At 39.8% G+C, this 13,453-nt stretch overlaps 1 protein-coding gene across 1 annotated transcript in view; it reads right to left on the reverse strand.

Annotated features, from left to right (window-relative positions):
- adamts9 (ADAM metallopeptidase with thrombospondin type 1 motif, 9) overlaps positions 1–13,453 on the reverse strand; it is a 121,434-nt gene that overhangs the window by 26,852 nt on the left and 81,129 nt on the right. The window contains exons 15-22 of the mRNA XM_062044652.1: positions 12,495–12,612; positions 12,307–12,402; positions 9,714–9,880; positions 7,056–7,185; positions 4,285–4,411; positions 3,986–4,196; positions 3,752–3,916; positions 3,142–3,303 (exon numbers count right to left, since the gene is read on the reverse strand). Coding sequence (XP_061900636.1) covers positions 3,142–3,303; positions 3,752–3,916; positions 3,986–4,196; positions 4,285–4,411; positions 7,056–7,185; positions 9,714–9,880; positions 12,307–12,402; positions 12,495–12,612 — 1,176 coding nt within the window. The remainder of the gene's footprint in view (positions 1–3,141; positions 3,304–3,751; positions 3,917–3,985; positions 4,197–4,284; positions 4,412–7,055; positions 7,186–9,713; positions 9,881–12,306; positions 12,403–12,494; positions 12,613–13,453) is intronic.

The raw sequence follows: 13,453 nt of genomic DNA on the forward strand, positions 1-13,453 counted from the left end.
TGATAAAAACATTAGCGCTCCACCTACGCCAGCCAGCCCTCATCTTCCCATCAACAGCCGTGCTCACCTGCGTTCCAGCAATCGACGGCGCGACGAAGGACTTCATCCGTGGGTTTGGCGGCAAGCATCGGCTAGGCGTAGTAAGTAGTCCTTGTTGTGTTGCTGTAAGTATTGTACTTAGCCGCTAATACACCGATCGATCCCACCTACAACGTTCTTCTTTGCAGCCTCCATTGTTCATTAAACAAATTGCAAAAGATTCACCAACACAGATGTCCAGAATACTGTGGAATTTTGTCGAAGAAAACAAGAGGTTTTTATATCGGGTCAGATGGGGTACAACCACTTCCGTTGATTTTGTGACGTCACGCGCATAAATCATATCCAAAGGAGTTTTTCAACCGGAAGTGTGGCGGGAATTTTAAAATTGCACTTTATAAGCCGTATTGGCATGTGTTTCAATGTTAAGATTTCATCATTGATATATAAACTATCAGACTGCGTGGTCGGTAGTAGTGGGTTTCAGTAGGCCTTTAAGATCAGAAATGTCCAAAAGCCGACTGCATGTAAATTAACTATATGTACATATGTATATACATACATATATATACATACATATACTATTTCTATTGGTATTCATATTGCTCCATTTTTAGTGTAATAATGCTCATTGTCATTTCTGTATTATTTTTTATTTTCGCTAACTGCTTATTTGCTATTACTTTTACCATCATATTTGTACATGTCGTATTTGCTGATGTTGCTCTGTTGTTGTTGTTGTTGTTGTGTTTACTGTTGTTGTTTTTGTCTCTCTGTCTAATCCCCCTCTTGTCCCCACAATTCCCCCCTCTGTCTTCCTTTTTTTCGCTTTCTATCCCCTCCTGCTCCGGCCCGGCTGCACCAAATGATAATATAAATACATTTAATAAAGTCAAAATACAAATAAGGCAACAAGAGAAGTATCCTACACTTCTCTTTTGTAAAGTAAATCTGAACAGCCGATATGGGCATCTACATCTACTATATAATTTGCCTGAGAAGCTGGGCAGGACATTATAATAAAAAAATAAAAAATAAAAAAAAAATACATACATATACTGTATATATATACATATACATATATACACAAATATATATACATACATACATTTATACACATATGTATATACATACATTTATACATACATATAAACATACATACACACATATACATACACATTTACATACATACATATATATACATATACATATGTACACATACACATATATATATACACATACACATATACTCAAATGTATACACACATTATAGTGTCTTCAAAGTGTAATTTTTGTTCTATAAAATTGCGAGACTTGAACTAATTATTCATGTTTACATGGTTTCTTATGGTTTGCGAACAATGCTCAAGAACCAATTAAGTTCGTAAATCGGGGTTCCACTGTATGTGCTTTTCAAATCGGAGCGAGTCGGCCTGGCCTACAGTATGTGGGCACCGTGACGCTGTGGCATAATGTACAAACCCCGTTTCCATATGAGTTGGGAAATTGTGTTAGATGTAAATATAAACGGAATCAATGATTTGCAAATCCTTTTCAACCCATATTCAATTGAATGCACTACAAAGACAGAATATTTTATGTTCAAACTCAAGCTTTTTTTTTTTTTTTTGCAAATAATAGAATTTCATGGCTGCAACACATGCCAAAGTAGTTGGGAAAGGGCATGTTCACCACTGTGTTACATCACCTTTTCTTTTAACAACACTCAATAAACAATTGGGAACTGAGGAAACTAATTGTTGAAGCTTTGAAAGTGGAATTCTTTCCCATTCTTGTTTTATGTAGAGCTTCAGTCGTTCAACAGTCCGGGGTTTCCGCGGTCGTATTTTTCGCTTCATAATGCGCCACACACTTTCGATGGGAGACAGGTCTGGACTGCAGGCGGGCCAGGAAAGTACCCGCACTCTTTTTTTACGAAGTCACGCTGTTGTAACACGTGCTGAATGTGGCTTGGCATTGTCTTGCTGAAATAAGCAGGGGCGTCCATGAAAAAGAGGGCGCTTAGATGGCAACATATGTTGCTCCAAAACCTGTATGTACCTTTCAGCATTAATGGTGCCTTCACAGATGTGTAAGTTACCCATGTCTTGGGCACTAATACACCCCCATACCATCACAGATGCTGGCTTTTACACTTTGCGCCTATAACAATCCGGATGGTTCTGTTTCCTCTTTGGTCCGGAGGACACGACGTCCACAGTTTCCAAAAACAATTTGAAATGTGGACTCGTCAGACCACAGAACACTTTTCCACTTAGTATCAGTCACTCCTTCTTAGATGAGCTCAGGCCCAGCGAAGCCGACGGCGTTACTGGGTGTTGTTGACAAACGGTTTTCACCTTGCATAGGAGAGTTTTAACTTGCACTTACAGATGTAGCGACCAACTGTAGTTACTGACAGTGGGTTTCTGAAGTGTTCCTGAGCACATGTGGTGATATCCTTTACACACTGATGTCACTTGTTGATGCAGTACAGCCTGAGGGATCGAAGGTCACGGGCTTAGCTGCTTACGTGCAGTGATTTCTCCAGATTCTCTGAACCCTTTGATGATATTACGGACCGTAGATGGTGAAATCCCTAAATTCCTTGCAATAGCTGGTTGAGAAAGGTTGTTCTTAAACTGTTCAACAATTTGCTCACGCAATTGTTGACAAAGTGGTGACCCTCGCCCCGTCCTTGTTTGTGAATGACTGAGCATTTCATGGAATCTACTTTTATACCCAATCATGGCACCTACCTGTTCCCAATTTGCCTGTTCACCTGTGGGATGTTCCAAATAAGTGTTTGATGAGCATTCCTCAACTTTATCAATATTTATTGCCACCTTTCCCAACTTCTTTGTCACGTGTTGCTGGCATCAAATTCTGAAGTTAATGATTATTTGCAAAAAAAAAAAAAGTTTATCAGTTTGAACATCAAATATCTTGTCTTTGTAGCATATTCAACTGAATATGGGTTGAAAATTACTTGCAAATCATTCTATTCCGTTTATATTTACATCTAACACAATTTCCCAACTCATATGGAAACAGGGTTTGTAGCTTTTAGGATGGCTGAGTCCACTATTAATCAGGTCTTACCTGTCCCCAAGGGCCAACTTGCCAAGCGGCACACTCCTGCTGCTGACACGTCTGGACCGAGTCAGGTTTCGATGAACCACAGAAGCGGTCATCCAGACGGTCCTCCCCAAACTGGCACCATGTCTGCCGGTGCTTGTAGCCTTTCCCGCACGTAACAAGGCACTGAAAGGAAAATTGTTCCTGATTTAGACATCGCGAGGACGAGGATCATCGCTTGTTTTCATAATATTTACAGTAGAACGGAAAACACCATTTGAAGTACTACAAGTGTATATTTTTCTGCCTACAATGAATGCAATATCTATAGGGGGCACTGTATTTATGCAGTACTGTGTATAGTACAGTGTAGTTGTGTGTATTTGGAGGCATCCACCTGGGAGAAGTAAAATATTTCTGGAATGCAACTCAAAGCTTTGCGAGATCCTTGGTCTGCTATTTGTAACTTGGTCAGCTATGATCTTGACCTGTAATCACAGATTTCCCAAGACTGGCTACCATGCGGGAGTTGAGACAAGTACTGTATTACAGCATTTGAATCCAAACTATACAGCATTGTAAGAACCGTAAGAACCAAACTGTGAGTAACTGTGTTGGTCACGACTGAACAAACCTCAGACCAGTCGGCAGTCTTCCATTGTGGACAGAGGAATTCATTGCAGGGTTGGACGGCCAGCTTGTCCCTTTGACTACATTTGCTCTCATCGCCCTCAGGCTCTGCTGCCTTTCGACAGGCTGCCCCTCTTCGGCGGGTGCCCCCACCGCAACTCTTTGAGCACTGAATACCAAACACGAGAAAACACAATTCATTAAAAAAAACTTCACCAATGAAGCCAATTAGTCTCACCTCTGACCAGGGCGAGTACTCCCAGCCTCCGGGATTACAATCTCCATGGCAAGCTTCCTTGTCATCAGGTTTGCGGTGCCCGCTACAGTAGCGATCATCAATTTTCTGGGTCTTGGCATCCGTGCGGCTGATTTTGGCACAGAATATGTCCAGGGTGCGATATCCCGAACCACACTGAGCGGTGCACTCACTCTTCCGGGCAACGTGCCACCTATAAGAACATAAAACATTTGTAAAACATTTATTTACATGGGAAGTGGGCTATGGGTCTGAAAATGGATTAAAGTGGTGACACAAACCTCAGCTCACATTCTGTGTTGCAGGGCTCAGAGATGATGGCAGGTCTTGCTATGCCATGGCATCTCTGGTCTGACACCACCACACGGTCTGACTCTCTGCTACAGAGCACCTTCCTCTTCTTCTCACCTATGAAGACACCGGAAAGCAGGTTGGTCAGCTGAATCTATGGATTCTGATTCCTCCGCTATTGCCATTTCTGATATATAGTCGCGTTTAACTTATCTCTGTCCGGAGACTCGCAATGAAAGCGCTAAAAACTACCGCTACAACAAAGATCTCGGGGAGAATGCAGTGTCGAAGTGGAGCCACGTAAATAAGACCGCCAACAAAACAGCAATTCCTGAAGAGACGGTCGGAAAGTGGCTTGAAAAAAAAAAAATCTATGCAACATTTTGACCAAGGAACCGCCATTACATGTTATGTAGACTACCAGGAAGTGTTTTAAATGTAGAAAAAAAATCATTAAATGACCCCTTTGATGCACCTTATAATCTGGTGTGTCTTTTGTATGAAAATAAACCTGAATAGACCCGCTCATAGGCAGTGCGCCCTATGGTCCGAAAAATACAGTACTCTAAAATTCTATTTACTTCACATACTAGAAACGGAACTCGTTCGTAATCAAAGGACCACCTGTATACACAGTGCTTTGCGTGTATGAAATAAACTACCATTTACCTAATCATTTGAATTTCTGAATGTGTTTGTTATTACTACTACTTATATCCTTCTCTGAATTTAGTGCATATTTTGTCCAGTGTGAGAGAACAAATCAAACCTCATGGGCTGAATGAAATAAAGTACTGTATTTTCCGGACCATAGGGTGCACCGGATTATAAGGTGCACTGCCGATGAACGGTCAATTTTTAATATTTTTTCATATATAAGGCGCACCGGATTATAGCGTGCATTAAAGGAGCCATATTATTATATATTTGTTTATAAATGTAAAATACTTCATTGTGGTCTACATAACATGTAATGGTGGTTCTTTGGTCAAAATGTTGCATAGATGATGTTTTACAGATCATCTTCAAGCCACTTTCTGACAGTCGCGTCAGGATGCGTCATTTTGTGGGCGGTCTTATTTACGTGGCTCACCTTCGGCCGCGTCTTCTCCCCGTCATCTTTGTTGTAGCGGTGTAGCGTGCAAGGACGGGAGTGGAAGAAGGGTCCTTGGGTGAATAATGTATACTCACTATACCGGTATGTTTTAGCGCTTTAATGGCGAGTTTACTGACAGATATACGTTAGAACTTTACACTCCCTTATATTATGAAATGGCAACAGTGGAGGATGAATGTCCCATAACAAGAAGATAGAGAAAAAGAAGAAGCTTATCGACTATGGTGTCGGCACGGACTACAGAGGCGGACACGCGCAATTTTTCGGGACTTATGCAGATCCCAAAATACAGATCAGCAGGTACCAGAAGGTAAGAACAGTTGCTTTTGCATAATATTGCGCCAGATAATATGTCTTACCTTTTACACACACCATAATAATAATCCTATGTTGAAGCACAGTACAATCCTTCAAGCGGTGCGGCTTCATAGCTTACCAAAGTCATACTAAAACATTTTGATAGATTTTTGAGTGCCTTGTGTAATGTTCTATATTTTCAATAGAACATATACAATGTTGGTGTTGTTTACTTGAGTCATATTGCAGTCTACACATATCTCTTATGTGTGACTGCCATCTACTGGTCACACTTATCACTTCACCATGTACCAAATAAAATAGCTTCGAGGTCGGTAAGCAAAACCAGAATTATTCCGTACATTAAGCGCACTGTAGAGTTTAGAGGGGAAAAAAAGGATTTCAAGTGCGCCTTATACACTACCGTTCAAAAGTTTGGGGTCACCCAAACAATTTTGTGGAATAGCCTTCATTTCTAAGAACGAGAAAAGACTGTCGAGTTTCAGATGAAAGTTCTCTTTTTCTGGCCATTTTGAGCGTTTAATTGACCCCACAAATGTGATGCTCCAGAAACTCAATCTGCTCAAAGGAAGGTCAGTTTTGTAGCTTCTGTAACGAGCTAAACTGTTTTCAGATGTGTGAACATGATTGCACAAAGGTTTTCTAATCATCAATTAGCCTTCTGAGCCAATGAGGAAACACATTGTACCATTAGAACACTGGAGTGATAGTTGCTGGAAATGGGCCTCTATACACCTATGTAGATATTGCACCAAAAACCAGACATTTGCAGCTAGAATAGTCATATACCACATTAGCAATGTATAGAGTGTATTTCTTTAAAGTTAAGACTAGTTTAAAGTTATCTTCATTGAAAAGTACAGTGCTTTTCCTTCTAAAATAAGGACATTTCAATGTGACCCCAAACTTTTGAACGGTAGTGTACGTAGTCCGGAAAATACGGTAATCACTGTAAGACGATATGATACCCAGTTTTTTTTTTTTACAACCAAACTATGAGATGTATATTTTGGCAGACTGTCATAATAAATAGAAAATCTGGGAGTCCCTGCATTTTGTTCAGGCAGGTCAGTGCCAAGACGGGGATTAAGGGACTGACAAAGTGTTTGAGTCATGAGTCATAGAAAGTTTACCTGTAATTCACCCCTGCACACCTACATACTTTATGTTCACAGAGCTACACAGACGGTAATTTGCAGCAGGTCTCTGTGAAGATGATCCAATCTATGCATCTCGCATGAGCCTGCCAAATTTAGCTATACCTTGTTCTATGTGCCCATAACTGAATGGTGCTTGAATCCAACTCCTCTGTTTCATCTCTCTTACCTTGGCACAGGCGGCTGCACTCCTGCCACGGACCATAGGCATCCCAGAGGAACTGCTGAGGTTTATCCTCTATGGGGATGTTGAAGGAGTACCTGACATCTGGGTTGTAAAGGTTCCCCACAGACAGCACCTACCATGAAGATATACATTTAAAACAGCTTGAAAGCAGGATCGTAACATCGCACACAAGCAGAAAACAAGCTTTAACGTGTTCTCAGGGCATTCAATCAATCGCAACTGGACTGTCTGGTTTGTCTTTGACGACGTTTCGCCTCTTATCCAAGTAGGCTTCATCAGGTCATGCTCATAGACTTAGTTTGTTTAGATCTAGTCTTAGACTTCTAAATCCAAAATCCCAAACATTTGTACTCAAACACCAGGAGGGTGTGCCTGCGCAAGGATGGTTCTGTCCTATCGTAGTGAGAAAAACAACTGTTGAGATGCAAAAAAGCAAGTTTACAGTCTATGCCAGACCTGGGCAAATTAAGGCCCGGGGGCCGCACACCGCCCGTTAAGCTTTTCAATCTGGCCCGCTGGACATTCCCAAATAATTTTTTAGATCTTTATGATGGAAACTGTAGCTGCCAATATGATGTGCAGTGATGTTTTCAAATTACCGTAAGTCTTGAACTATACAAAGTATTTCAGTGGTTGGAATCTGCGCTTTTGCGTAATATACTACCGGTAGTTACTATGGTAATCTAGGTCAGAGCAGCTCAGACAAGGCACCAAGCAGTGTGGGTGGAAAGCGTTTCCAGAATGTTTCTAGAGCGGCCAGCCTGAAATGCGGGTGTCAGAGACAGACGTGGAAGGAGATTTTTTACAAGAAAATTCTAAAGGTTAGTGATGTATCAGATGTATCAGATAGTAAGTGTGGTTTTTGTTAACCTTCGCGTTCATATTTTGCTGTGTTTGTTGCATTTTTGTTGCGTTTCGCTTGATTGTAAAAGATGTCGATCGAGAGGGGGTGTGATGTTTATATGTTGTCAATATTCAGTGTTTTATTGTTCATAGTTAATCTTGTAAATCCCACATTCTTTATTTTCATGTACATTCTGGGTGTCTCATTCAGTAAAAAAAATTTAAATTCCATTCCGTTTTTTAAGGCGGTCTGTTATAACATTTTTAGCATTCAATCAGACATTATTGTGAGGTTTTGTATTAGTGTTCCTAAAAATCAGATATACCCCCAGACACATTTTTTTCTCTAAATCTGGCCTCCCCGAGTCAAAATAATTGCCCAGGCCTGGTCTATGCCATTGACAGTCCTCGAAGTGTAATTTCCCCTCGATAGCATGGAGTTATTGTGTGGCAGAACGATCGCTGTGGATCTACTACTTCCAGTCCTAAAATAGTCGGAATCACCCATGTTAGCCTTCCGTTCAGTTGTAAACAAATATCACAAAGGAGCATCTGTGACTGGAGTGTTTGTAACTCCTGTGTTTTGTTGGAGGCTAAATTGCTGAGTATTTTAGGGTTGGTTGAAAGGACAGTGTTGTACGTTGGAGATAGGTGGTGTTGCAGGCCACCTCCTCTGTTCAGGGATGGTTTTTCAACCTTGACATAGATGGCCTCCCTCACTCCTCTTTCCTACCATCCGTTCTCCATGTCAAGAACCTGTACATTTGTGTTCTCATAGAAGTGCTGTTTCCCCTTGAGGTGAATGTAGACAGTTGAGTTTTGGCCTAAAGAGTTCGCCCGTCTATGCTGTGCCATACCTTGACTTAGTGGTCGTTTTGTTTCCCCCAATGTATGAATCAGTGCATTCATCAATACACTGGATAGCATACAGTACAGGCCAAAAGTTCGGACACACGTTCTCATTCAATGCATTTTCTATATTTTCAGGACTATTTACTTTGTAGATTGTCACTGAAGGCATCAAAACTATGAATGAACACATGTGGAGTTATGTACTTAACAAAACAAGGTGAAATAACTGAAAACATGTTTTATATTTTAGTTTCTTCAAAATAGCCGTCCTTTGCTCTGATTACTGCTTTGCACACTCTTGGCATTCTCTCGATGAGCTTCAAGAGGTAGTCGCCTGAAATGGTTTTCACTTCACAGGTTTGTTTGAAGCTCATCGAGAGAATGCCAAGAGTGTGCAAAGCCGTAATCAAAGCAAAGGGTGGCTATTTTGAAGAAACTTGAATATAAAACATGTTTTCAGTTATTTAACTTTTTGTTAATTACATAACTCCACATGTGTTCATTCATAGTTTTGATGCCTTCAGTGACAACCTACAATGTAAATAGTCATGATAAATAAAGAAAATGCATTGAATGAGGAGAAGTGGTGTCCAAACGTTTGGCCTGTACTGTACATCAGATTGTTTTTGTGGGTGTGGGGTGTCCGGTCTTAAGGATGCACTAGTCTCTGTCTCAGGGTGTTGTCAGATAGACCTGATACATATGGAATGACAACATTCTTGCGTGGATTGAAAGCCCTGAGAATACAATGACCTGGATGAATGAGAACATCCATGGACAAGCTTTAACTTGGATTTGATGCCAATTTCATGTTAAGCTTAACATTTCCTGCAAATGTATTCCAAATGTGCATTTCTAAACATCATTACTGGGTAAGTAAAAACAATGTTTACATGTCAATGAAGCAAACAGTCATTACCAAATTCTCCAAAAGACAGGAATTACCTGGACAATGATCTCCTCCTCGATGCGCTCGGTACAATTGATCCTCTCAATAACATGGTCGGAGCCACTGTACTCGATGACAGCGTTTCCCACGTTAATTTCCCTTTTGAACATGCTGACTACAAACTCTCCGTTAAGCAGGAACTCTCCACGGCTATTTGAGATGGCTGCAGGGACACAGAAAGAAGGGATGATTTATCCCCCGCTGACGTACTACAAAGGCCCACATTGAGTCGTATTCCACCTGGGATCAAACTAGCTTTACCTTACTGGAATAAAACTGCAGAAATCCAATAATTGCATCGGTACACAGAAGGCTCAGCTAATTTTAGGACCAGCTCCATTATTTCCCGTGACAAACCGAATTAGACAGTAAGTAGGCAGAATTATTGCTTATTATTATTGAAGTATCATTCAGGCTTGTCCAGTCCTGTCCTGATTGCTGCACTCACTAACCCTAATGCAGTAATCTGATTCCCTGCCTTTCATTTCCCCACCATTTAACACAATATATAAATATAACTATGTGTTTCATTCAGGCAGCGTCTTTTGATCCTATCACACTGCACTAAAAAAAGAAAAGCATGCAAAGATTGAAGAGTATAGATTAAAAAGCTATTGTTTGGAGGCTTTGCAAACGTTCAAGCTTTTGAACAAATAAACACACAATCATCCATGCATGCACTCTCTGCACACATAGACATGTTAACCTTGACAGAGCCCAGGGGATATTTGGGCTCAGGTTTTAGCATGCCCATGCCAATAATAGTCTAAAAGCTGCCACATCCATGCTGAGTACACCTTCATAGCTTTTCACACAAAGCTGGACATGGGCAAGCAGAGACAAAACATGCATGCCAAAGCTGCTGCTTTTTTTTTATAAACGTCAATTATCAAAAACACCTCGCACGCTCATATCAAAACATGGTGTAAATCAGGGGTGTCAAACTCATTTTTATAGAGGGCCACATCGCAGTATTGGCTGCTTTCAGAGGGCTGCTTTTTTAAAATTAATTTACCGTATTTTTCGGACTATAAGTCACAGTTTTTTTCATAGATTGGCCGGGGGTGCGACTTATACTCAGGAGCGACTTATGTGTGAAATTATTAACACATTAGCGTAAAATATCAAATAATATTATTTAGCTCATTCACGTAAGAGACTAGACGTATAAGATTTCATGGGATTTAGCGATTAGGAGTGACAGATTGTTTGGTAAACGTATAGCATGTTCTGTATGTTATAGTTATTTGAATGACTCTTACCATAATATGTTACGTTAACATACCAGGCACGTTCTCAGTTGGTTATTTATGCCTCATATAATGTACACTTATTCAGCCTGTTGTTCACTATTCTTTATTTATTTTAAATTGCCTTTCAAATGTCTATTCTTGGTGTTGGCTTTTATCAAATAAATTTCCCCAAAAAATGCGACTTATATGTTTTTTTCCTTCTTTATTATGCATTTTCGGCTATATTTATGTTGAAAAATATTCTTAAATTAGGTAAATGCTAGTGCCATTATCTTGACATAATGATATGTGCTCGGCATTACATTTCTTGAAACCAGCAAACTGATACTAAAAACTAATTTATTGTTCTTAATGGAAAGGCAACAAGGCAACCACTTGTTACTCTCGGGGTCTCCTAGCCACTCAGGCAAATCATATGCTCTAAAAATGCATTTTTCCATTGATAACATGACATCATCGCGCCAAGTGCGTGCTCTTTCAGTCAATTAGTGCGCATATAAACAGCCCGGCCCCCGGCCAAAAAATTTTTAATTGTAATTTTGAAGAATTTATTTGAATGTGCATGAACTATTTCTGTTCAAAATTGTTAGAAATGTCAAATGTTAAATGTTTAAATATTAACTGTCAGTTTACTGTACTGTGCCAACTGTACTACTATATGAGTGCGTATTTTCTATTGTTTCATTGAAAATAAAACAGCAAAGTCCATTTGGCTGTCATCTGTTTTAATTATGAGACACAATTGTGTCAAAGTCATGATTTTTTTTTTTTCATGCTTGAAATAAGAAATGATTACTTTAAAAAAGTAGTTTTATACTTGTGAGTGTTGATGACACAGCTTTGCAACAGTTGATATTCTAGTTTCAAGCATGTTTTACTCAATATAGGTCATCAAATCTCAGCTACAAGCTGTAATATCTTACTGAGATCATTTAGGACCAAAACCCTTAAAACAAGTAAAACACTAACATAAAATCTGCTTAGTGAGAAGAATTATCTTATCAGACAGAAAATAAGCAAATATCACCCTTATTTGAGATATTTCATCTTACTTAGATTTCAGTTTTTGCAGTGTAATGCAAATGTACACAAACTACTCTCTGCAAACTGCAATTACTTTACATTATGCGTAAGCTTATCATGACTCATGCCTCTCAAAACTACCATGTATGATCTTTGTAAATGCAGATTGAAGTTTTCTGCATAATGTCATCTAAACAGGGCTGTATCAAAACCCTCCCTTCTGAAAATGACCACCCAAATAATGAATAACTTGGTAAATCAATAACTTTGTCACAGTTTCACAAGGACATATTACCAAGTTGTTATTCCTTACCGAGGTAGTTGTCGTCCTCCGGTTTCCCTGAGTAGCTGTGTTGACGCACATCTATGTTGGTAGCACCACTGGGTATGCGCACGACTTCATTGTAGCCTGCACATGCATGACGTGCACAGACCATCAGTTTAGTAAACAAACATAGAAATGAAGAGAGCCGGGGATACCATTACGACTTTGTCACATACCGTAGCGTACAATGTTGAAAGTGCCTGCCACGGTTTTGCAGGAAGAGTTGTCACCTCCGCACACACCGCACTTGTCCCTCCTGGCTTTGGAGTTCAGGACATGGTCACAGCCAGCTTGCTGCTCAGTAAAAGACACACAGAGGAAAAACATATTTGAGAAAATATCCCTCCAGTCATATTTTTAAGGCACAGTTGTCATAAAATGTACATTTTATGTGGCCTGCAAAAGCCTGGACATAATACGCCTTAATAAAGTACTTTATCTTTCTATCTATCTCCATTTTGATGCATGCATGCATATCTTTGAAACTTTAATAGTCTAATAATGCTACAAATATTCTGTTATTTTTATGATTAAAAAAATGAACATCATTTACAAACCAAACAAACTGACATATCTGCTTGACTTATGATTTCGAACTAATCTATCTATAAAGTTGTACACTGCAAAAAAATAGTTGATTTTACGGTAAAAACTGGCAGCTCAATCGCCAGAATTTTACCATAAAAAACAATGTTGCTGTGGAGGGAGGTGTGGCCAGCGCGCCTGCAGTGTCATGTCTGTGTGATCATGTTTTGTTTTAGTCATGTTTTGTTTAGTTATTGGACTCTTTAGTTTCTGTTACGCTCCATTGTTTTTGTTTCCATGACTACCCATTAGTTTTCACCTGTCCTCATGTCACGCACCAGTCTCACGCTTTGCACTCGCGCACCTGTCACTAATCATGTCACTGCTATTTAAGCCTGTCTGTTTCTGTTGATCGTCCTGGTGACATCATCCAGTCCAATGATGCTTCATGCCATGCCACAGTAAGTGTTTTTGTTTCATGTTCATAGTTAATTGCCTTTGCGCAAGTCTTTTGGTTTCATTGTCAAGTTTGTTCTCCGCCATTGTGCGCGCCTTTTGTTCGCTTCCTTTTTTGTAGTTTGTTAGTGTTTAAATAAATCATGTCTTTACC

The sequence above is a fragment of the Entelurus aequoreus genome, linkage group LG01 (genome assembly GCF_033978785.1).
Source record: "Entelurus aequoreus isolate RoL-2023_Sb linkage group LG01, RoL_Eaeq_v1.1, whole genome shotgun sequence".
Taxonomy (NCBI): Eukaryota; Metazoa; Chordata; class Actinopteri; order Syngnathiformes; family Syngnathidae; genus Entelurus; species Entelurus aequoreus.